The sequence below is a fragment of the Leptodactylus fuscus genome, chromosome 2 (genome assembly GCF_031893055.1).
Source record: "Leptodactylus fuscus isolate aLepFus1 chromosome 2, aLepFus1.hap2, whole genome shotgun sequence".
NCBI lineage: Eukaryota > Metazoa > Chordata > Amphibia > Anura > Leptodactylidae > Leptodactylus > Leptodactylus fuscus.
The window spans coordinates 218,395,862-218,422,273 of record NC_134266.1 but is presented as its reverse complement, the minus strand read 5'-3'; the positions used below and the strand labels follow the sequence as shown (position 1 = coordinate 218,422,273).

General features: G+C 41.0%; 1 protein-coding gene across 4 annotated transcripts in view; it reads left to right on the top strand.

The window, feature by feature from the left end:
* Positions 1 to 22,344, top strand: part of ITGA7 (integrin subunit alpha 7) — a 129,293-nt gene extending 106,949 nt beyond the window's left edge. For 3 of the 4 annotated variants that reach the window (XM_075265558.1, XM_075265556.1, XM_075265560.1), the window contains 16 exons: positions 613 to 708; positions 1,350 to 1,411; positions 2,856 to 3,025; positions 3,773 to 3,922; positions 6,268 to 6,383; positions 8,288 to 8,477; positions 8,655 to 8,738; positions 8,835 to 8,914; positions 10,677 to 10,754; positions 10,901 to 11,003; positions 12,215 to 12,397; positions 12,476 to 12,580; positions 13,561 to 13,674; positions 13,765 to 13,863; positions 16,119 to 16,244; positions 19,355 to 22,344. In XM_075265558.1, coding sequence (XP_075121659.1) covers positions 613 to 708; positions 1,350 to 1,411; positions 2,856 to 3,025; positions 3,773 to 3,922; positions 6,268 to 6,383; positions 8,288 to 8,477; positions 8,655 to 8,738; positions 8,835 to 8,914; positions 10,677 to 10,754; positions 10,901 to 11,003; positions 12,215 to 12,397; positions 12,476 to 12,580; positions 13,561 to 13,674; positions 13,765 to 13,863; positions 16,119 to 16,244; positions 19,355 to 19,528 — 1,930 coding nt within the window. In that variant the 3' untranslated portion in view covers positions 19,529 to 22,344. Of the gene's footprint in view, positions 1 to 612; positions 709 to 1,349; positions 1,412 to 2,855; positions 3,026 to 3,772; positions 3,923 to 6,267; positions 6,384 to 8,287; positions 8,478 to 8,654; positions 8,739 to 8,834; positions 8,915 to 10,676; positions 10,755 to 10,900; positions 11,004 to 12,214; positions 12,398 to 12,475; positions 12,581 to 13,560; positions 13,675 to 13,764; positions 13,864 to 16,118; positions 16,245 to 17,201; positions 17,319 to 19,354 lie in introns of all 4 variants that reach the window. The other variant, XM_075265559.1, reaches the window with a different exon arrangement.
* The last annotated feature ends 4,068 nt before the right edge of the window (positions 22,345 to 26,412 follow it).

The window sequence follows — 26,412 nt, the reverse complement described above, 5'->3', positions numbered from 1 at the left end:
CAAGTTCCAGAATATGGGGGATGCACGGGAAAAATCTCGTAGATGGTTGTGTGAAGAGCGGATAAAGCAGAGAGGAGTAAGAGGTCTTTGGAGGATCTGAGGTTACGTGTGGGCAGGTAGTGGGAGATGAGGTCAGAGATATACGGAGGGGACAGGTTGTGGATGGCTTTGTATGTCAGCGTTAACATTTTAAACTCTTTAAGCTGAGTGATGGGTAGCAGAGAATTGGCAGAGGGTAGCGGCCATTCAGCATATATTTACCCACCATCCTATGTCCATTCTGACTATATTTAGCCACCTATGTCATTTTAGTACCAAGAACAATTCAAAGTAATCAAAAATTTGGAATACAACTGGAAAAAGGTTGTCCAATTTCATTGGTGAAATTATAACTATATGACTCTTGGGATTTCTTCTAGGCAGTTAACTACGCTCAATGTCAGCAGGCCCAATCGCATTGATAATACTCCTTTATGCAATAACTAGAGATGAGCGAACATTATTTATATATTATTATAACCCATTTTTGTCTGTGTTTGTTTACTTTGTCTGCTTTTCTGTTAGGCTGATTCCTTAAATCACATTTTGGCTTTGTCCTCTCTTCTGTCTCAGGTCGCGTACAGTTATCCGTGTATTTAAACATGTGATCATAACTCCACAAAACATCGATCTTGAACAAGAAAGCTGCAAGCATGGACCTGGAGTCTGGTAAGGGTTGTCCTGGGATACTGTCAGGAGAAATAGTTCAGCTGACAACTACGTCTTCCAACTCGAATATAAATATATATGTTCAGAATGGCCAAGTGTGCCTGTTTGCCAGCATAGAAGGGGAAAAAAGGCCGCCATGAGAGATCACTGGCAGTACTTATCCCCCATGGGAGTAAAGGATAGGACATGTTGATATCCAACATGCCTGATCTTTTTTTTCACCTGCTTGCAAGCATAAGGGCACAATCCATATGCCCCCCATACAAAGCAGATGACATCTCTCTACATGCAGGGACTCAGTTGACCAGCTATTTGTCACAGCTCCAACTTGATGTTCAAATGGGGATGCTGCATTGTAGTGAAATCCTTCTAATGAGTAAAAAAGGCTTTATCAGCAAAACCAATGTCACACTTCAGTGACTAAATAATAGTAATAGTATTGCATGGTGAAGGTTTGTCGAGTTCTACAGAGTGGGAGCTGCCTCTGCAGCAGCTCTTTGGCTGATATCCATGTGGCCTGAGCAAAGAACTCTTTGGTTGATATTTAGTTCTCCAACATAAGATATATTTACTATGTTCTTCTGGTTTTTGTTGTTATATTATTCTCAATGTCATTCACTTCTCTTTGTATTTCATTTCAGTGTGGAATTTAATGTCTGCTTCAGCTACAGCGCCTTTCCATCTACTTACAATCCCAAAATCAGTGAGTTAACTCCATCAGAAAACCCAGAATTGAAACATGGTTTTGTCATGGTTTTGTTTATGAATTGGATGACTATGTAGAACTTTATGCTATCTTGAATTAGTGTGTCACAGTAAATCACTTATGTGCCCAAGTAACAAAACTGTTTGTATAGTCATGAACAGCCACTTGGGCTCCAAAGTTGTTAAAATTCCAATAGTTGTTGGCTAAATGCTTTTTCGGCTGATAGATATTCCTTTATATCCCCTCATACATATCCATGCACAGCTTGTCTATGTCTTGTCCACTCTCACACTTTTGCTTAAAGGGATATTCCCATAACTCTTGTTCTGCAGCCTGAAGGCTCTGTACTCTCTTCACTTCCTGGATTTCCCGCACATTGGTGGGCGGGGTTTCACTTGCTCTGCTATCTGCTATGATCCACAGTATGACGCTAATGTGGAAACTGATGTAGCAGAACTGGATTTGAGTCAGCTTGCATTACATACAGAGGTAACGGACATCTTATCTCAGGCCTTATCAGCCAAATTCAATTAAACCAGCTGATAAGTGGAAAAGCTGAAGATAGACAGCACAGTAATCCCGGAGCTCTCACCTTCCCCCTCCCCTCCATTGCTTGTCAGCCCCTCCCCCCCCCCCCCCTGAGAGCAGGCAGCTGTCACTTGACAAATGAGCAGATAATCCCAAGGGCCAGTGTCAACAGTTAAGTGAATAAATTAAGATAGCGGCTAAACAAAGCAGTTTTGATAAAGCAATGTATTTAGGAAAAGTCTTATATCCACATAAACTAGCAGTATAGATAGGATCCTTGTTATGGGACAACCCCTTTAATATTCAAGTGAAGTGAAAGGCTCTTATAAAATGAGGCTGGAGCATTCACATAACAGTCCTTATGCATGTGGTGATAAATAATCCAAATTCCTGTAAAAATTCCCATTTGTTTTAATAGAGCTAACACCATGGAGATAAACCACTATCTGACTTATAAAATAAAAAAAATAGTCACTTAAACTTTATATGTCTCTCCTTAAAGGGGTTGTTTGGAGAAGAAAACTTTAAAAACAAGACTCAAAATGAGTTACAAACAAAAAAAGATGCAGTACTCAGCTCACCTATCCCTGCTGCTCTGACACTGCTGAGCCCCTGCTGGTCTCTACTTGCTATTTCAATGTTATCATACAGGAAATACCAGTGGTATTGCTACTCCCTTTGTGTTGAGATGGGGCTAGGAAATGGAGATCAGCAGGGTCCCCTGCAGCACTGGAAAGGCAGGGGAAGGGAATCAGTCTATTTAACTTATTCTGATCATCTATTATACCTTCTTTTTCTCTCAAGACAACCCCTGGAATGAAACAGAGGAATTATTTGGATTATTGGATTGTTTGTATATCAGATGAGTTCTCTATTATATTTTGCCATTGTAAATAAATTTTCTTAATTTCAGTTCTGAAGTGTGTATTTGAAGCTGAAGCAGATAGAAGACAACAAGGCAAGGCCAGCCGGGTATATTTCGTAAATCGGAAACCCAGTGATCCAGAATACCAGTCTAGCACAACTGTGGAGCTTCACAAGCAGGCCTCCAGCCGCTGCATTGATGCTGTATTCCAAGTACAGGTGACTGGACTCACAGAACCACATGAGGCTCTGCTTATAGGACCATAACAGCACTAGACTGAGTATATTATTTTCTTGTGGCAGGTTTTAGAATGATATGAAATAGTGACCCAAGCTTACAAATCTCGCAAGTTTGGAAATAGGTGCAGGGCACAGAAATGCTCTCTCAAACAAATCGTAGTGACTGGTATTATTTCATCTTATGCCTACATAGATGGGCAGAACTAGAGTAATATTAACAGGACAGACAAAATCGTAATAATCTTATACAGTTTCCAAAAACTGCCAATAATTTTACATTTCCATACTTCTAGAACTAATAGCGACCATACACTTTAGATGAACATCAGCAAAACCTTCCATTTTCATCAGGGAGAGTGAATCAGCTAATATGTATGACAGCGTCCTGACTCTTCCATGATGGGAAAAGTCAGGTTAAAAAACAGGATTTGGCGTGTTGGATTTCAACAAGTCAATCTTTGGCTCTCATTGGAGATAAACCACTGGCAGCAGCCTAGTCCACCCTTCATACTGAAACACAGGCATGCTTAGTCAATTGTAGAGTTCATGTGTAAGGCAGGGATGGGAGGAATAGCTGTCAAACAAATAATTGTTTATCTATCTAAGGTTTATGGCCCCTTAACCCACCAAAACACCCTGGTTTCTCAAGATGGAATCCTGTGTGCACCATGTATCCATTGTGAAATATATTCACATATATGCTTTGTTTCTTCTAAAACTGTACAGGAGGACATTAGAGACAAACTTCGTTCAATCCCAGTCTCTTTGACATACAATATATTAGAAGCACGGAACAAAAGACAGTCTTCTGCAGAATCTTTGCCTTCTCTAATGCCTATTCTCAGTGAAGAAGAACCCAACGTCTACAACACAGAGGTGAGAATGGGGTGCAATGGAATAATCAAAGACTTTTACCATTGGTATTAAAAGGTCTATCAGAGTTGAAGTATGCGTATATACAGTCCTATGAAAAAGTTTGAGCACCCCTATTAATCTTAATCATTTTTAGTTCTAAATATTTTGGTGTTTGCAGCAGCCATTTCAGTTTGATATATCTAATAACTGATGGACACAGTAATATTTCAGGATTGAAATGAGGTTTATTGTACTAACAGAAAATGTGCAATATGCAATAAACCAAAATTTGACCAGTGCAAAAGTATGGGCACCTCAACAGAAAAGTGACATTAATATTTAGTAGATCTTCCTTTTGCAAAGATAACAGCCTCTAGTCGCTTCCTGTAGCTTTTAATCAGTTCCTGGATGAAGGGATTTTGGACCATTCCTCTTTACAAAACAATTCAAGTTCAGTTAAGTTTGATGGTCGCCGAGCATGGACAGCTTGCTTCAAATCATCCCACAGATGTTCAGTGATATTCAGGTCTGGGGACTGGGATGGCCATTCCAGAACATTGTAATTGTTCCTCTGCATGAATGCCTGAGTCGATTTGGAGCGTTGTTTTGGATTATTGTCTTGCTGACATATCCATCTCCGGCGTAACTTCAACTTCGTCACTGATTCTTGAACATTATTCTCAAGAATCTGCTGATACTGAGTGGAATCCATGTGACCCTCAACTTTAACAAGATTCCCGGTGCCGGCATTGGCCACACAGCCCCAAAGCATGATGGAACCTCCACCAAATCTTACAGTGGGTAGCAAGTGTTTTTCTTGGAATGCTGTTGTTTTTGGACGCCATGCATAACGCCTTTTTGTATGACCAAACAACTCAATCTTTGTTTCATCAGTCCACAGGACCTTCTTCCACAATGAAGCTGGCTTGTCCTAATGTGCTTTTGCATACCTCAGGCGACTCTGTTTGTGGCGTGCTTGCAGAAACGGCTTCTTTCTCATCATTCTCCCATACAGTTTCTCCTTGTGCAAAGTGCGCTGTATTGTTGACCGATGCACAGTGACACCATCTGCAGCAAGATGATGCTACAGCTCTTTGGAGGTGGTCTGTGGATTGTCCTTGACTGTTCTCACCATTCTTCTTCTCTGCCTTTCTGATATTTTTCTTGGCCTGCCACTTCTGGGCTTAACAAGAACTGTCCCTGTGGTCTTCCATTTCCTTACTATGTTCCTCACAGTGGAAACTGACAGGTTAAATCTCTGAGACAACTTTTTGTATCCTTCCCCTGAACAACTATGTTGAACAATCTTTGTTTTCAGATCATTTGAGAGTTGTTTTGAGTAGCCCATGATGCCACTCTTCAGAGGAGATTCAAATAGGAGAACAACTTGCAATTGGCCACCTTAAATACCTTTTCTCATGATTGGATAGATCTGGCTATGAAGTTCAAAGCTCAGTGAGGTTACAAAACCAATTTTGTGCTTCAGTAAGTCAGTAAAAAGTAGTTAGGAGTATTCAAATCAATAAAATGATAAGGATGCCCATACTTTTGCACCGGTCAAATTTTGGTTTAATGCATGTTGCACATTTTCTGTTAGTACAATAAACCTCATTTCAATCCTGAAATATTACTGAGTCCATCAGTTATTAGATATATCAAACTGAAATGGCTGCTGCAAACACCAAAATATTTAGAACTAAAAATGATTAAGATTAATAGGGGTGCCCAAACTTTTTCATAGGACTGTATATATGCAAGACCTTGGAAAAGTCAGACTTTATTATAGACACCTTCCCTTTCACGATTGAAGATTGACTATAAGGAAATTAGGTACCTGACCCAGAACTGGAGCATTAAATCAAATGAGCAAGTTTTTTGTGGATCATTGTCACATTACTAGATCGGTGTCTCTAATAAAGTGGCCATTCAGTGTAAGTTCTAGCCCATACGACTATGTACAAGCTGTAAATAATGCGCCTTGCACTGCTCCAGAGATTTCTATAAGAATTGCAACATGCATCCAGCTTGATGGACAAGGGCAAAATTCTGGAAGTGTTTACGCAAAGCATGAATATCATAGAAATGTGGGACTATTTTGCAGGTCTTTTAAGAAGTGAAATTACCTTAAGTCTTCTAAAAAGAATATAATGTGTTATGATAATGGAAATAGTCCATATTAAATGCTCTTGACATTATGTATAATTACTGAGGCTTTTATCTTCTGCTGCATCACTACTGCAATGTGTAAATGGGGATTTAGAGTTATCTAGAGATGTAGGCCAAGTCATCTATTCAGTCCTGACTGTCTGCAGAAGGCAGATCCTATACAGTGTGATATCCTACATAATCTGATATCTTTATATTAGGTACACTTCATAAAAGAGGGATGCGGAGAAGACAAAATCTGTCATAGTAACCTGCAGTTGGCTTACACTTTCTACTCTCGTGTAGGCAAAGATGACCAGTTTGTACCATTACCTGTGTAAGTACATCCAAGTAACTGTCTTTCCGAAAGGAAGTCTGATATACTATCTTTTTCCTATTACTATATTGTCATTTTTACCCTGTTTTTCATAAAGACGAATTATATTGATTACCTATCCATAGTATAGGTCAATAAATATCATATGGCGGGGGTCCAAGATTTCCTTGTAAGGGTATATTCACACGGCAAAAGTTGTACAAGCTGGAAAGTTGAGCTTTAGCTCAATTCAGCTGAATTTTTCTGCTTGACCAAATTCGTCTTCAGAATTTGATGCAGAATCTGCCACCTAATCCACTATGGAATTTTAAAATTCTGTCCCAGCCTGACAGAATCAGCCTTAATGGGGCCACATGGTGGCTCAGTGGTTAGCATTGCAGCCTTGCAGCGCTGGGTCCTGGTGTTCAAATCCTGCCAAGGGCAAAAAACCATCTGCAAGGAGTTTGTTTGTTCTACCTGTGTTTGCATGTATTTCCATCCCATATTCCAATAAGACATACTGATATGGAAAAATGTACATTGTGAGCTCCATGTGGGGCTCACAATCTACATTTAAAAAAAAAAAAAGAAAGAAAAGAATCATCCTTAAATTCAGCTCCAAATTCAGACATGTGACCATACCCTTACAATATTAGTGTGTAATAAATCAAGACATTATGAATTAGAAAATAAGACCATATGGTTAGTGTTTCCTATATTGTATCTCTGTATATAAAACCTTCCATCCCGGTACATACTATACATAACAGGACAACAGTGTCTTATTTATGGTATTAAGGCTGTTCACACAGCCGAAAATGAAGAGCAATTTGAGGCAGACTCCCATGGTGGAAAGCCTTCCGCTGCTTAGGGCTCAGACGAATGGGCCTGATCATCAAGGTGAATCTATGGCACGATGGAGCAGGACGCTTATTTTTTCAGGACTCTGCTCTGACCTCTGCCTTTCCTTGAAACAATGGAACACAGAATTAGGTCGGAATCTGCCACTGATTTTGAGACTGAATCCACCTCAAAATCAGCAACATATTATGACTTGAGGATATATCCTTACACTTGGGCAGATATAATAGTCCTGCCTATTAGTGTAAAAGCTGTAGATTTATCTCAGGGCTCATTCACATCTGCGCCAGGTCTCCGTTCATGCAGGTTTCCGTTTCCTGCACAAAACTGAGCAGGAGACGGAAACCTGCAGGACTCTTTCATACCCATTCATTTGAATGGGTTTGAAAGATGTTCGGCCGTGAGCGGCGGTGAGCGTTTTATGCTGTCCGCCGTGAAACCGTTTTTTCTTTAAATTGGACACAGGGTCGAACATGCAGTACTCTGTGTCCGATTTTAAAAAAACAGTTTCGCGGCAGAGAGCATAAAACGCTCACCGGCGCTCACGGCCGGACCCGCTCTGACAGGTTTTCGTCTTCTGCATGCAGAAGACGGAAACCACAGAACGGAGACCCGAATGCTAGTGTGAACCTAGCGTCAGTGACTGAGGCTGGATGATAAACCTGGTGTATCTGTAGACTGTCTAGTCTGAGTTTATACCGCCTAGTTGATTTATTTTGGAAATGTTCACTAAAATCCAAGTAACTCTCATTTCATGTCTTAATGTAAAATATATTTATATACAAGACTGAGTACAAGTATTTTCATGTGAGAAGGGGAAAACACTATGATTCAGGTAAACCTAACCTATCTATCTGTGGGGCTGGGCTGATATATCAGATTTCTTTGACAGTTTCCCTTTAAAATGTATGGGACCACTTGGTTTTCTTTAGTAGTCCCATACATTTTGACTAGAGCAGCTAAGGGACTTGAGATATTAGAGGCCACTTGGCCATGTGCCTTTGGACGCAGTGCTGTATTGTGAGGAATAGCCCAATCTGATGATTCTGACTTTACTTTTGCAGAGAGAACAATGTTCCAGTCTTTTCGCTGACCGACCAGAAGGACGTGGTGTTGAAGATCACGGTTACAAATTCTCCATCAGACCCTCTTCATCCACACCTGGATGGAGATGATGCTCATGCGGCTCAGCTCATTGCCTCCTTCCCCGAAACAATGTCCTACTCCGGTGTTCGTGCGGCTCCTTTAACTGTGGTATGAAATACATCAACCATTACAATTTAGTAAGCATGATTGTAAGGAAGGAGAACTGAGGAGTGGAGTTGACTTAAGCACCTTCTCATCTAGACAACACGCTTAAGATTGTGAACAATGCTAATACAAGTGTCATAGCTCTAATATACCGATTCTCTGTGGTCTTCTCAACCCTAGGACAAGACCGTGATTTGTATTTCCAATGATAACGCATCCCAGGCAGTATGTGAACTGGGCAACCCTATGAAGAGAAATGCTGAGGTAAGCTTTTATATTTGGTATATTATCAAACTCATGCTTAGAAAGAGACCTACTATATAAGTGTCATATCTGACAATGAGTATCGTTTTATTTTAGATAACTTTTTACATGGTTATCAGTACCCAAGGAATTACCCTCGAGACAACAGAGCTGGAAGTAAAGCTGGATCTAACCACGTAAGTCACTACCTGATATAATGTGTAGGAGTTTACATATGGGACTAGATCATAAAGACCTGGAAATTACTTACTTGTCATTATTGCTTCATGGAGTAGTGTCTACATCAACAATGTGTATGTGATATGATGTTTAGCTGTTGCCATCCATAGTGCTATATACCGTATACTGTATATTTGGCTACAGCTCGACTGCCATCTCTTCCTGTACACCATAAGCTAATAGGGACAGATTAATGAAGCTCCAACCTTCGGTTTTGCAACTCTTAAGATGCCCCTTAATCAAAAATGGTCACAAGTGGCTTTTTTGCTGTGTTGTGCCCCCTCCTTTCCCCGGATTTATCATCATTCATACCAATGTTCTGGTGTAAATGATGAATGTGAACTACATCTGCTACAAACTGGCTTAGATTTCCATGTTGGTGTACAGACTGTTGCATGACGTGCCTATGTATAATGATGTATAATAAGACCTGTTCCTCATCATAACTTAGACACATTCTCCATTGGCACAGGGATTAGAAATATCCAGTTTTGATATAATCCCCCCACCCACACACACTTATTGTTATATTCCTGCAACCATTCAAAAACGTCACAGTCTTTATCCCATTATCCTGCAGTAAGTATCCATAATAGAGGAATAATAAGTAACCATAAAGGGACAGACTTGCTAAGCAAAGCTACTAAGGGTCCCTGGTTAGTGGGATGTAATGAGTGTCCAGCAAGCACACTTCCCACCATGACACATCTCTAAATGTAATATAACTGGCACAAATAATGGTTGAAATCTTTGTCAACCCCAAGCTGGCATAAGTTACAGACTCAGCAGCAAGGACCACTCAAGATGCACCAAAATTATTAACTTAATGTTGGTGAATGTCACTCTGCCATGGACCATTTATTAGGACTGCCATACGGCATGTCACTCTTAATAAATCCATTCCATATTTTTTTCCTTGTCTTTGGATATGCATAGATTTACTTTGGGTACTCTGTTTTCCTCTCAAACGCCAAAAAATAAAGGTGTGCAAAAGATAGGAAAATTTTACCGTAACTCACACAGGGACTAACATGACTTCCAAATGCATTTAAAGTGTAACTCCCAAAACAGGCTGTAAAGTTCCCATTATCATTGCTCTAACTAAGCATTGCCAGGAAACTGACTATACACATGTGCTCAATGTAGTATATAGCGGTATAGAGCTAAAGCATTTACCAAAGGGGGGATGTTCATTCCATGTGGCTGTATCTTTGGTTTTATAGTTAAAAACACAGTCGGGAATTTCAACCTAATATGCAGCAGTTCAGTCTGCATATAAAATCACATTCCTGACTGTGTCGCATTGATATCTCATATTCTGTTATAGCTAGTTCTTAAAACTTGACATCATAAGAAAGCTGAAAATATGATGCCAGAACCATTTTTCTAGGTGGTATAAAACCGGAGATACAGCTGTTTGAAGTGACCATCCTCCCTTTGGTAAAGGCTTCAGCTCTGCAGAATATCAGTAAGGCAAATGTTCCAGCCTGTTTTATAATAAAAAGGAAGTTAGATAGGATAATAAAGTATATTACAAAAATGGTCACCAAATACAATGATGCTCCCCACCACCACACTATAATGAAAAAAAAAAAGTAGGCGTTAGACTTTAAAGTTCTAAATATTAAAAATTCAATAAGACAATACAATAAAGAACACTAGCACTTTAAGGGCTTCCTATTTTATAGGAGTTCCATCAATAAACTTTTGTCTTTATAGGATAAGTGAGCAGAAAAACCTTACTTCTATGTTTGCCAAAGCCAAAGTGATTATTGAACTTCCTCTGTCTGTCTCTGGGTAAGTAAACCATCCAAAATCCTATTGCCTGGACATGCATGAATTATGTAATATAATTATTATAGATAAATTATAGATAAAGTACAATATTATTTGCAAGAAAAGTCATGTAATATTGAGAAGGACTGTGCTGTGCTCTGTTACAGGGAGGCCACACCTAACAGACTGTATTATAGCGGGGAGATAAAGGGCGAGTCTGCAATGACAAATGAAGAAGAGGTCGGCAGCCCTGTGGACATTGAAGTCACCGTAAGTTTATTCACTTTCATGTTGCATTGTTGCATTATGTCATGTAAATTCGGCTCATGTAGAGAACATGCACTGGAAGTGCTGCAGATTTCCAGTGTGGAATACACAACGAAAACTGCACCAGAAGTATAGTGCTACAAAATCTAGTTTTTGTAGGATAAGCGCGTAATACATTGAAAGCAATAGGGAAAAAAGCCTCCCATTGATTTCAATGGGGAGCGCACGTATGCCGGCTCCAATTCAAGTCAGTAGGAGCTGCTTTTTACGCGCTTATTCTGAACGTGTTTTTACGATCAGAATGAGTGCAGCATTACATCGTGTGAAGGCTCCCTTAATGTACATACCATAAAACTCTAGGTGGCTAATAGACCAAGCAGGTTCTATTTCATAAGTGTATTCCCCATTAAATAACTCTATAGCATTGTGTCAATGTTAGGCTGTTCCTCCTAAATCTATGAATAACCTGACAACCAGGTCTTTAACAGCTGCGGTTGCGTCTCTCTGTCACTGTCCAGTCAGTATGGACCATATGAAACTGTGTAGGGACACATCGCTATGACAAGGGAAAGGGTAACACCCAATTGTTCATAAATATTCAGAAGGAATCACATAGGAACAGCACCAGAAGAAAAGGTGCACCTGCTTTTATATTCCATGGGGAATATAAATATCTTTCTTCTTCTGTTCCTTAACTGCTATGGACTCCTAGAATATCTTCTTTTCTCAGCATATGTCTGCCTACGTCTGTAATATATTACTGTGTATTATCCTGTATCTGTATTACTATGCTGCTGTAACATGCTGAAATTTCCCCACTGTGAGACTATTAAAGGATTATCTTATCTTATCTTATCTTATATAAGCATTTACTAAGAGAGACATGTTAGGAGAGGAGACAGAAGCGGTGATGGGCCCTTGTTACATGGCTACAGTGCAATGATACTTAGGTTGGGTTCACATCTGCGCATGGGGATCCCATTCCCCACTCCGCTTGTAAAATACAAAGAGAAAAGTCCTGCAAGTGGGCAGAAACCCGGTGGACCCCATCATAGTCTATGGGCTCCGCAGGTAACTGCTTTGTAATCGGATTGTCTTCCCGTTTTTCGGGTCACCAAACAGACCTGAAGAGTGGAAAGCCATGTGCAAGTATGATATAGAGTTATCTGTATAAAACAGGGTGTTATTCACTAACCTTTGTAATCCTTTTTTAGGTTTCCAACAGAGGAAAGTCTTTGCGCACACTGGGTTCTGCATATCTAAACCTTATGTGGCCTCATGAATTGGCCAATGGAAAATGGCTGATGTACCCAATGAAGATTCAGTTGAAAGAGAAGGGGCTGTCAGGCCGCAGCATGGAGTGTAGCCCCATAAATGCAGTCAACCCCCTTAGACTAGTAAGTAACTGTACATCTGCTTTACTATGTTACACGTCACATAGAGCTCAGTGCATATAATCTGCCTTATCTTTCTAGGATACAGTAAGATCAGATTCCAGTTCATTGATACCCAGTGCAAGTCAGCGATCTGCAAGCCGATGGTCACTAACATATCCGGCTAAGAAGAAGGATGTTGTTTTGGTAATAACAACCATAATACATAGAGAAATGTAATGTATAAAAGCACAGGGTATATTATAAGCTGACAAGGCATGTATAGCCATTTTATGTATTCATTTACTAAAACCAGATAGTTGAAATATATCACTTTTTTTCTATATTTTTATTCTCTGTACATGATTATGGTTGCTTCCATCTTGCCTCTGCTCTGTTAGCAGAATTTAGTGATATGCTTTACAACATAGTCATAGACTCCAAAACCAACTCATGGGGCAGAGAGTTTGTGGATTTTTAAATGACAATTGTGTCAAAATATGCCACACATGGGGTCTGTGCCACATTTATGGTCAAGTACACCAGTTTACTGTGTCAGTCTATTATTAGGCTTGGTGGCCAGAATTAATATTGCATGATATAGCACTTTAAAAAAAAAAATATAGATAGTGATATGGAAAATTGAGAAAAGATATCACAAAATTCTTAAAAAATATGTTATCATAATAAAAATGTGGTCTAAAATAATAGCTCATTATAAATTCCCTATTTTCCTAGAATAGACGTGTAAGCAGAGCAGCTCTTACATTTCTGTAAAGCCCATTTGTATAAATGGGTCATAAATAAATATATGTGCTGTCATCTCCATAATAAAAATCAGTTTGCGTCTCTGCATATAGAATTGGACTGCAACTCTCTGCATTACCAGAACCCAAAGCCCAAGGAATTTTATTATGTGTCTCTTAGTTTAGAATCTCTTTAAGATGTCACTGTCATGGACTGTAGCACTTTACACAAAGGCACCTAGAAGATTTCCTTGGCCAGTTGGGACTGTTCGAGGGCTAGTTATAACCGAAGTGGTGGGGTGCTGTCACATCACGTATACAATAATCATCTGAGCAACACATTGATCAGCCTTTATATATAGAACATCCGCTACTACCATAAACATAACACAGTATGAACACTGCTCTATGTGTGACATGACTTTTTCTTTTATCTTTAAGGACTGTGCACGTGGTACTGCACATTGTGTAGTATTTAGTTGTCCTCTGTACAGTTTTGACCAGCAGGTGGTGCTCAATGTTCATGGACGGCTCTGGAACAGCAGCTTCTTAGAGGTGACCAGATCCATTCTATAACATCATGTATTACTTTTATTGGCACGGTCAGCTTTACTTTTAACGTTCCTTTGTATTTTTTATCTGTAGGATTATCCATCTGGTAGTAACATAGAAGTGGTAATCCGGGCAAACATTACTGTCAAGTCTAGTATTAAGAATCTGGTGCTAAGAGACGCTACAACACAGGTACCCACTCATGTCTTTAGTAACGTCCATGTTGTATTCTGCACCACATGTAGAGATATATTCTCTGACATTTATTCAGCTTTTTGACTGCAAATACATGTACCATATTTTTGGTACTATGAGAAGGAACAATATGTAAGAAAAGTGTTTTAATTAAATCTTTACTGGTGGTCTAAGGCAGTGATTTTCAACCTTTTTTGAGCCGCGGCACACTTTTTACACTTAAAAAATCCCGGGGCACACCACCAACCAAAATGGCACAAAATGACACTAAAACAGTACATATTATACATATAGTTAATAATATAGATTCTAAATGTATTTATACTCACTCAGTGTGAAACCTGGGCCTGTTTCGATGAACACAAAATTTCATTATCATTCATTATCTGTCCCCAGATTCATGTCCTATCCATCTCTGCCCCCAGATTCATGTCCCTCCATCTCTGCCCCCAGATTCATGTCCTCTCCATCTCTGCCCCCAGATTCATGTCCCCCCTCCATCTCTGCCCCCAGATTCATGTCCTCTCCATCTCTGCCCCAGATTCATGTTCCTCCATCTCTGCCCCCAGATTCATGTCCCTCCATCTCTGCCCCCAGATTCATGTCCCCTCCATCTCTGCCCCCAGATTCATGTCCCCCCATCTCTGCCCCCAGATTCATGTCCCTCCATCTCTGCCCCCAGATTCATGTCCTCTCCATCTCTGCCCCCAGATTCATGTCCCCCCTCCATCTCTGCCCCCAGATTCATGTCCTCTCCATCTCTGCCCCAGATTCATGTTCCTCCATCTCTGCCCCCAGATTCATGTTCCTCCATCTCTGCCCCCAGATTCATGTCCCCTCCATCTCTGCCCCCAGATTCATGTCCCTCCATCTCTGCCCCCAGATTCATGTCCCCTCCATCTCTGCCCCCCAGATTCATGTCCTCTCCATGTCTGTCCCAGAATCATGTCCTCTCCATGTCTGCCCCCAGATTCATGTCCCCTCCATCTCTGTCCCCAGATTCATGTCCCCTCCATCTCTGCCCCCAGATTCATGTCCCCCCATCTCTGCCCCCAGATTCATGTCCTCTCCATCTCTGCCCCCAGATTCATGTCCTCTCCATCTCTCCCCCCAGATTCATGTCCCCTCCATCTCTGCCCCCAGATTCATGTCCTCTCCATCTCTCCCCCCAGATTCATGTCCCTCCATCTCTGCCCCCAGATTCATGTCCCCTCCATCTCTGCCCCCAGATTCATGTCCCCTCCATCTCTGCCCCCAGATTCATGTCCTCTCCATGTCTGTCCCCAGATTCATGTCCTCTCCATGTCTGTCCCCAGATTCATGTCCTCTCCATGTCTGTCCCCAGATTCATGTCCCCTCCATCTGTGCAGACAGTGTACACATTACACTTACCTTTCTCCTCGTTCCCTCGCTGCTCTCTCTCTCTCCGCGGTCTTGCTAACAGTTAGAGACGCGATGTGATGATGTAGCCAGACTACGGAGAGAGAGAAAGCGGCGAGAAGAACGACGGGAACGAGGAGAAAGGTAAGTGTAATTGGGGAACTTTCCCCGCGGCGCACCCGACCATGTGTCGCGCCACACTAGTTGAAAATCACTGGTCTAAGGAAATGGAGGGGTTAATGGATATTTCCGTAAAACAACAATAATAAGAAAAAGAAGCCGACCATAGACTATAATAAGACTGGCTGTCTCAATACCCTCCATACTAATCCAGAGCCCTGTCACATCATCTAAGTCCTGAGTCACTTCAGAAGTGTATGTGTATACTTGTTATTTTATAAAGCACGGCCTGGATATTCCGCTCTGGATAGCCCTGTGTGCATGGGGCCTTATGGTTGTTTTGGGCTGCATAAAAAACAGTCTGTGTATAAGCCTGATGGTTTTAGTCTAAGTTGATACGGAGTTTTTTGTCCGGAACCTGAGGCGGAGGTCCGGGAGGTCTTCCCTCTTTTCGTCAGCCTCCTGGAAAGTTTTGGGAGAGTTTACAAGTATGTTCATCGAGCACTCTGCCTGATCATTAGGAAAGGGGTCAGAGGTTGCCAGACACTGATATACCAGCCTTCCCCTTAGACTGCGGACTATGAGACACAAGGACATTGTACGATTCTTTTATACTACAAAGTACTGTATGTCCTATAGTCCAAAAATATGGTACATAAGGTATCTTAATATCATACATTATTCAGGAGATTAAAGTGCGTTAATTATTATTTGTGGGAATCATGTAAGTGTACTTGTTGATGTCTTTGCAGATTTCTGTGATGCTTTATTCAGAGCTTGATGTTGTGGTACACGGAGGTATTCCCTGGTGGATAATCCTTATTGCGGTGCTGGCGGGCATACTGCTGCTCTTGCTGTTAGTTTTAATCCTCTGGAAGGTAAGATGGTGACTCTTTCCCGTGTAGAAAATACCACTTTTTTATCTTAATTATATTTCATACCTGTATGGTCAGCAAATATGAGAAGTGATGGTGATGTATCACATCAGTCACATTGCCTATGACACACATATGACCGAGTCTTCATAGATAATATATCAGCTGACCCATAGGATATATTTGTGACCTTGTACTGTACATCCTATCCTGCACTTTACTTGTATACCTTTAGTTTTGAGTCTACACACCCATTCACATTACCTTCCTGCTTCTGTGCTAAGTGTTTACTATAAGGGTAAATTCACATACAAGAGATTTCTTGCAGAGATATATGCAACCATTTTCATACATGCACCTGGATTCCTTCAAGCTCCATTCAGATGAATGGGACATCTGCAAATACTGTATTTATGTGACCAGTCCAATATGATGCTGAAGTTTGGATCACACCTGGGTAAATCTGGTACATCTGGGTACATATGCCTTAGGTGTCTTATCCCAATAGGAAGAGCCCAGTCCTATAAAATATACTTTATACTTGCGGGACCTGGCTCCGATTTTGCACTAGGTTCACGTCATTTTGATATATACATACAACACACCAAAAAGCATATAGCAGAAGACGGGATGCAGCACAAACCCTAGTAATGTATGCACAATATATTGTACCTATAATTTTTATGTTCCTGACATTTGGATCAAAAGTGCTGGAACCTCTCAGGGTGAAAAGACAGATGTATTCCTGCCTTTTCCCTACATATTTCCTCATTGCCATCCTTTTAGGTTATTTGCTTTATAGAGCTGTAGATACATTAGTCTGCATCAGTTCCATTTGATAGTGTCTGGACGCATCCACTTATCCAGTAGCATTATACTTTCATTGACTCCATCATGTCTTCACTCCTGATAAGACTTGACAATGTATAGCTCAGCATTTTCTTCCAATGCTCCTTTCAGTGTGGCTTCTTCAAGAGGGAGTCAGCAGAATCCAAGTATACAACAAATTACTACCGAGCACGTCTAGGGTTGCAACCCTCTGACCTAGCTAGGCAAGCCGAGGAGGAGATTTAGCTGGTAACATCCAGCATGCGTGTGCCATGAGACTTTGCATAGTGCTCCATATTTCCAAATCTAACATTAAGATCGTTGTTAACTAACCCATTGTTAGATGCATTTACTGTTTAACCCCTTAAGGAACAGTGTTTTGATCCCAAAAGATAAGCCACTTATTGGCCACTGTGGATTTTTAAGCCTACCAAAATAACCCGGGGGGAGGGGGGGTTGATACCCTTTTATAGCAGTATTTTTCTGTTGTGTTTGTTGTAAATTATACAAAATGTTTGTTGTTCCTGCTTTTAATTTTAGGTTAAAATTGGTTTCCCATATCTATTGATCAGTTGATCGTTTTGTTGGTGCATGCTATGGTTAGAGTTTGGATTGTCATAGAGGGGGTGTGGGGGGAGGAGGGGATTTATTATACTTTTTAAAGTAAAAGGGTTTGCCCAGATCTGTTTAATTGATGTCTTCTCCTCAGGAGAGTTTATCCATAAGAGATCATTGGAGGCCTGACACTTGGTATCTCCCGATCAGACATGTGAAGGTTTGCAGTGCTTGTGCAATGACTATGTGCAAGGGAACCTGTCACATGGAAAAGCAGTGCAATCGGCAGCCATCATATTATAGAGCAGAAGGGGCTGAGTGCATTGATGTTTAGGTTTATAGGATAAAATTCATTATAATTTATACTTTATTCATGGAAGTCTCTGCTCTTTCTTTGCGGTCAGTCGCTGATATGACCATCTCCTTAATATTATAGACATCTCTTTATGAACAGTCATAGAGGGAAGGCTTAAAAAGATAAAATGGGAGAGACACCGAGCGCCAATATAGTGTAGTAATTATAAACACTCTTGGTGATGATATGTAGTTAGTCTCTTACCTATTGGTGTTGTGAAATGGTCACAGTGTGATACAAACTGTGTAGTGGTGAATACCAGTATGCTGCTTCGCAAGGGAAGGCTGTCATTCAGTAATAGAAGTAGTGACTTTGGTTCCTTTTAGGGTCCATTCACACAGAGTTTTCTGGCACGGATTTTGACGCGGAATTTGCGAGCGGAAAAAGGAACCCATTGAAGTCAATCAGAAGCTTTTTTTCCGCGCGGATTCTGATGCAAATTTCGTCTCAGAATCTGCACCAGAAAACTCTGTGTGACTGGACCCATACTGAATCCCTTCCTCAGAAACTATCCATCAATCTGTACAGCTCTTCCTGCTGTGTAACATGACACTTGCACATTGCATTGCATTTTCCTGGTGACAGGTGACAAAACCCAGCAATGCCTCCCTATAGATTGAGATGACTTGCATTATGTTTCTCATGAACAGCACTTAAAGAGATAGTCTACCCATAATAGACCTGATATACAGTATATCAGCGCAATCCCTATAATGCTAATATCTGTGTTGCGTTTGATTTCTTTCTTTTCGCTATTTTCCATATTAAGGCGAAAACCCCACATAGCGAATCGTAGCTAAAAATGCTGTGGGCAAAAAAAAACCCAACAAATGGCATGGTGTGTTTTTCTCTGTGATGTTTCTTTCCTTATTAATTCTATAAGGGAAACACTTGTGTTTCTGCAACTAAAAATATCATGTTGAATTTTTCAAAATCATATGTATTTTTTTTTTAAAAAAAACCAAAAACAAAAAAAAACTGTTTTTTCAGCGTTTTTTCCCCGCAACATGTGGATAAGATTTACCAAAATCTCATTCACTTTGCTGGTACTATAAAATGCAGTTTTTTTTTCAGCTGTATTTCCGCAGCAGTCACAAACATGGGGCTTTTTCCTAAGTTGGTAATGTGATGTATGATATGATTAGACATCACACCTCCCAACCAGATCATCAGTGAGTCTCGCGTAGAGTTAATGATCTTAACCATTTATAGTAATTGTCCAATTCCTCCTTGCTGTATGAACACAGAATCCTTTCCATACAAGACCCAAGGACGAATTTCATCCTCTTCCGGCAATTTAAGCTTTACTATTTTAGCTAAGACCATGAAAACCTTCACTTCTATCATCTAATGTTTCCTTGTTTTTTTTTTTCAGTGTGGGTTTTTTAAGAGAAGGAATTACCAAGATGAGAAGCTGCCACAATACCACGCTGTGAAAATTCCCCGGGAAGAGAGACCGATGGTCCTTGAGGAGAAAACTGGGACCATTAAAAAGAAAGACTGGGTGACAAATTGGACTGAAGATGGGTCTATAAACAACGTTTCATAACATCTTCTGCCATCTTTCTTCTTGGACTCTAAACCCTTCCTGTGAACTATTGCTATAATGGGAAGGCTGGATCCTTTGGTTTTGGGTGGTTTCTTATATATTTGGTTTTATGCTGTTTTGTATATAGAGAAAATACCATATTTGGAACAATGTCTGCTGCTTAAACTGTTAAGCTCCATCAGTCACATCGGTGGCGTCAGCCCATTACAGCCTTTGGATAAGCCAGATCTTTATATATCAACGCTGGCTCCCACAGAACAATAGGAGACGTGCTATGAGGCCTTCTGAATATGAAGATCAAGGTGGATGTATTCCTTCCTGCGTCATTGTCACTGATACTGTAGCATCACTGGTTGCCTGCAAGTCTAAAGCCCTGGAGAATTTCAGGATTGTACAGATAAATAGCGGGACATTTCTAGAAAATAATCATGAGATTACAAAATATGATAAAAACTTGACACTATCTAATGTATATATGTGAGAGAGTGAATATTAGCTTATAACCTCCATACCCAGCTTGTACAGCATACATTTACATAACGTTTCATGTCTGAATGGTTTGACCATTGCCAGACGCAGAGACTGGCCACATGAATGGTAGTCGGTAATGTTGAGTATTATGGAGTGCCTTTCCTGATGGCTTATTCATAATGCAGTGCTTAATATTAGCTCATTTTCATATGACAATCCAGATGATATATCTGCTGACTATATTGGTACGATTGCTGACCTAGACAAAATAATCCCAATTTATCTACATCATTGGTCTCCAACCTGTTCTGTAAGTTTAGTTCCTAGAATACCATGACAGCCAGACGAGTCGAGACATACTGTGAGTTGTAGCATTACAGGTTGGAGACGACTGATCTAGATCATTGTTGCACAATCATTAAATTCTAATAGTTACTATTATTTATTATGGCAACAGATATTCATTGTAATTTTTGTATTTTCAAGGTGTCTACATTCTACGAAAGTTCTTTAGCATTAGATAATCACTCTTCATTGAATATATCTCTACTTCTGGTTACACATAGTATAATGTTTGATTTCAATGTATGTATAGCTATTCTAAGGACCAACATTGATGGCTGATAGACACCAGGACATGTCTATGGATCAAAAACTTGAGAAACACTGGCCGAGCCATAGATGGAGTACAGTTCTGTGTATTAACATGTTTGCGCTTGTTTCTAATGGACTCACCTTTTACGTTTGTGCTGTAGTTTTTCACAAAATAGCCTTTACTTGTCTATTGTACACTTCCGTCTCTTCCGCATTTATTACTGCACACCTTCTATAGCAGGGTTACACAGTGTTGTGTTGGTTTGGACACGTTATATGGTATGGAAATGGTAGAAGAAGTTTGTTATGTGTGTTCAATAGGTATATATTATAAATGATGGAACATGTGCTCTGTGTAGCCAAATAAGAGTGGCCACTTATAACAAGAGACCAGGACAATCGCTCACCGAAAAGGAGCATTATAGGAAATATCCAGCTAACCATGGAGCTCTGTATGATACAGCGCCATGCACAGTAAACATAGGGTGTATAGTTTTCCCATGAATTGTAGTAATGAAATAGATCATAAACATTGTCTTGCTTGTAATATTGCATTACTATGCTTTTATCTGTAGTATATACATTATATGCTTATGGACTCATGCCCAAATACTGCAACTTGCCAAAACGTAAGGCAGGCAGCAGGTTAAACACTGACAAGGGGTCATTTCTAAATTCCATAAAATATCCATTTTAGTAAACGACCAACAGTCCATTGACCATTATGGGCCAGATATTTTAAAATGGTCTAATAGCAGAACGGTCTTAGTTGCCCATCGTAACCATACAGCACAATGCAGTTTTTTCTAGATCAGGAGCAGAATAAAAAAAATGAAAGCTGTACTGTCATTGGTTGCTCTAGGCAAATAAGACGGTGTTGTTTTTAATAAATCTTCCTCTATATGTTTATTATTGTACACAAGCATGTTTCTGTAGTAATATGTGACTGCAGGAAAGGTAGAGGGTGCTAAACAAAACATAGAAAACGCACACGAAAAATCTCAGCGCTCCCTCCATTAACCTCTTCCTTTCCTTTTGATTCTAATTTATCTAATATTACAATTAAAATGGGGAAATATATAAAGAAACCTTCTCTGTGTATCAGGAGCTCAGCACTGCAGCCCCCTCCCCTGACTTATTACTGGCCTGTAAGACCACTGGCTTGAGCAGGAGCCTCCCTGCTGCGTTCTGTGTACAAATAATGATTAAACCCAACTTTTTGGCTAAATCTTGTCTCTTCAATTGGTCTTCAGCTGATAATAGAGCTGATCAGGGTGAGGGACAGATAAAATAACGGGGATATGGGTTAGTAGCTGAACACAGTATTTCCCAATGCTCCTTGAAAAGCTCTCCATTGAGAATGTGAAGCTTTCCTCAAGGACCTAGATGGCCACAATTGAGAACAAGCACAAATCAGAACCTACAAGCCGAAATAGAGGATGGATTTGATCACATGTTTCTTTATATTACACTTGATAGTGACGGATCCCAACATCAGAAGGGCCATTCCACCCAGGAACTGCAAAAGTCTACTGAAAATCAACTGTGCCTTGAATATAGAAATGGATATGTCCTCTTTTAGATCTCGTACTCATAGATGATCACTGTGAGCTCTTCTTTTCTCATGTTCCAATGTAAACATCATCTTAACAAGGTGCTGGTGCCTTTACACTGGATGTGATATATATGACCAGTGCATACTGTAATTTATAGTCAATATTTTTGCCATGACAAATGAGGCTAATGCGAAACCTTACCTTAATAAATATATTTCTACAATATTATTGGTGGTGTTTTGGTTTGGCAGAATGAAAGTATCCATAGATATAATGATAATGAATGTACGGACAGTTCTCCAATATCAGCATTATTATTGGGGGAATTCTGCCCAGAAAAATTGCACCTCCTGTGCAATGTATGGCAATCATTATACGATTTTACGTAGTTTGTCTTCACCATATGTCACCTGTTCTAAGGCTCGCAGTAGTGGCCACAATTACTAAAACAGCCAAGCTTGGCTACCTGGCACAGAAATGAATGCTACCAGCGGTGTTACACTGTTTCCATAGTCCTGTTCACTTGTATGAGAGTTACTGTACAGTAACATCAAGCAAAAATCTGAAAAACTATGTGTAACTGATTATAATGTATATATTTTTATCATACATACATTTATGGATACCCATCTTCTAGGGACAACTGCTGCACTTGACCATGGAGTAATGGCGCTTGTAGGTTAGTTACTGAAGGACAACGTAAGAGATTTATATATTGATGATAGAATAACTTTTTTAACATGTGAAACTCCTGGATTAGTCATTAGGGCCCCTTCACACGGCGTATACGCTCACTGCTTTGGAGCGTGTAAACGTTCCGTAGCAGCGGCGTCTAAAGCACTTCCCATTGTTTTCTATGGGAGCCGGCAGATGCGCGCTCCCCATAGAAATGAATGGAAAAAGCAGCCCATTCATTTCTATGGCGAGCGCCGGCTCCCATAGAAATCAATGCGATCTGCTTTTAGACGCCGCTGCTACGGAACGTTTACACGCTCCAAAGCAGTGAGCGTATACGCCGTGTGAAGGGGCCCTTAAAATAATCTGTCATTTACCTCAGAGAATTTTTCTCATACTCACTCCTTGTAGAATTCTTACCCAAGCCAAGAAACTCACCAGGAATAAGCAAATGCAATGACACTATAAATATCACAAGTCTTTTATTTATTCTTTACAACATATAAAAAATATGGATAATAAAGACAATACCAACCACACAAACGCATGACCGTAAGGGAAGACACGTCTAAACAGACCACAAAAAGGGAAAGACACAATATGGCGGAGGGAAAGTACCACAATAAAGATAATACAAAATGAGAACTCACACCAGATTATACCAGGTATAACAAATCTAAATGTTTGTTTTGGTACCGTGTTAGCCAGTGGTTATAAAATATAAAAAACAAAAAAAACTTTGCAAGTCTTCAGTAGGTGATACCTTTTTTAATGGCTAACTCATAATGATGACAGAATATGACGTTTCGAAGCTTCCTCTGAGCTTCTTCTTCAGATATAACTAAAAAACACTCTGTAGAGGCTGCATATTTATGACTGGGCACAGGGCTAGTCCCAGTTTTCTTCTGTATGCAAATGAGTTCTCTCGCAGCACTGGGGGTGTCTCCAATGCTGCGAAAGAACTCTCCAGCGCTGCCTCTATCTTCGCCTGGAACAGCCTCTCCCTGCGTCTTTTTCCGGCACTGGCTTCAAACTTCTAGGCATGCGTGGTCGGGTCTGCCATCAGGCCTCGGGCAGAGGTGACTGCGCATGCCCGTGGCAATTCTCCTATGGCCGCTTACACAGTAAACTTATGTAAGCAGGCATTTTCTTGTGGCCCAAGGCCCGACAGCAGAGCCGACCGCGCATCCCTAGAAGTTTGAAGCCAGCGCCGGAAGAAGACGCAGGGAGAGGGCCTTCCAGGCGAAGATAGAGGCGGCACTAGAGAGTTCTCTCGCAGCATTGAGCACGCCCCCAGTGCTGCGAGATGATTCATTTGCATACCAAGAAAACCCCGATTTCTACCGAATGGCGGTGCAGAGGAGACATCTTTCTTAAGGCTATTCCTACGTGTTATCAAGAAAAAAATGTCATTTTAATGATTGAATTCCTTTAAGATACTCTACAATTGATGTTAAAAAGAACCTTTCATCACCTCCACCAAATCAAGTTCTTAGCATCTGTTAATAGGCTCTGCTCCACTGATTCCAGCGCAGTAGGAATTTTTACCCTAGCCCCAAAAGTTCCTGAGCAACAAACACAGTTAAGTTTAGTTAGTTTTTATGCCTGATGTGCTATTTAAGTTCTGTATTGTCTAAAGGGCAGTGTCAGGCAGGGGGTGTGATTTAGCCAGTGTCAGAGCTCAGAATCCCACCCCTTGTCTGCCCCTGCCTGACACGGCTTTCTTGACAATACAGAGCCTAAATAGCATATCAAATAGCAAAACTAACAGCATTGATTACTTGGGCATGGTGGGGATTAGAGAAAAAATACCACCTTTACCCGAATCAATGGAGCAGCATCTATTCACTGATATAAAGAGCGGGACTTGGAGGTGGTGAAAGGAAGGTAAAGCAGTGAAAAAACAGCAATTCATCAATTATGATTTTTCCTGCTTTTCCTTAGCATTTACTGTATGGGGTAAATAAAAATAAAAAACTCCTATTAATATTATAAAGGTGAAAGTTTGTGAGTTTGGATGTTCGTGTGTTTGGATGTTTGGATATTTGGATGTTTGTTCCTCAATCACAGCCAAACGGCTGAATGGATTTTGGGGAAATTTCACACACACACAGACATTTTTTCTGCCAGGAAAAGGTAGTAGGCTACTTTAAATGTGGGTCACTCACCCCAAATCACCACCGTGACCCTCCAAACAATCCTCTGGCTCGGCTGCAGCAGCTGGCATTCCGCCAGCGCTGGTCTGTGCACGCACCTCCTATTGGTGCATGGCAGGCTGTGGGCGGGCTCTGGAGCCAGGGCTGCGGCACCATAGGTTGGGGCTGAAGGTGGGCGTGCCGATTCAGCAGGGAAACACTGAGGAAGACCACATTCCCCAGCTTCATGTCCTCCCCCCCCCCTTCATTGGCCCCAGACAGTGTAGTTGGACTCACCTTGCCACGCTCCCCCGACACGCTCTCCGCTCGCTCGCTGCACAAAGGTGTCCGGCGGCTGGCTGCATATGGCAGGTACCCTGCAATACAGGCGCCGGTATTCGGCAATGTACTGTATGATACCGGTGCCTGGATTGCAGTCTACCTGCCTAGGCTGCAATACAAGCACACGCCTGACAGGCCAGGGAGGCAGAGCAAGGCTCCGGTTGTCATAGCAACCTGGAAAGAAATTGGGGGCAGATGAAGGGGGACAAGCACCTGGAGGCAGAGATGGGGGGACAACAAACTGGGGGCAGAGATAGAGGGGGATAACAAACTGGAGGCAGAGATGAGGGGGCAACAAACTGGGGGCAGAGATGAAGGGGAACAAGAAACTGGGGTCAGATGAAAGGGGGACAAGAAACTGGGGGCAGAGATGGGGGGACAAGAAACTGGGGGCCGAGGAAAGGGGGGGACAAGAAACTGGGGGCAGAGATAGGGGGACAAGAAACTGGGGTCAGATGAAGAGAGGGACAAGAAACTGGGGGCAGAGATAGGGGGACAAGAAACTGGGGGCAGATGAAGGGGGGGACATGAAACTGGGGGCAGAGATGGGGGGACAAGAAACTGGGGGCAGACATGGGAGAACAAGAAGTATAAGCGGTTCAGCGCCACTGCCAACCCCCGGGTAACTGCTAGTATATATATATATATATATATATATATATATATATATATATATATATATATATATATATAATGAGCATTTTGTGCTGCGGAGATTCCTAATGTATTTATGTTCATTTTTGTTTGTTCATTTTTTATGTATTTTAGGGACTAAGAGTAACCAAGCAGATGCCGCGGTCACTTTTCACCATGCTCGCTGAAGGGTTAATGGTCTATAGAAAGAGCTGTCTCTGATCATGAAACCTGAAGATGGGTCCCTGCTGTATAAAATAGAGATTCTGAATCTACAGTGCCCCTTATTGTATAGTACATGTTCTTAGGGAGCTCAAAGGTTTTATTTGTAGTTTCAATAAATAGAAAAATGCAAACAGGCATATGGTGCGGCAATGAGTAATTCATAGAGTCAGTGTAGACCATATAGGAAATACAGGAGACATAGCTACAATGACTCGAGTTCTACAATGGTGAACACTAAACTCTTGGGGTCATC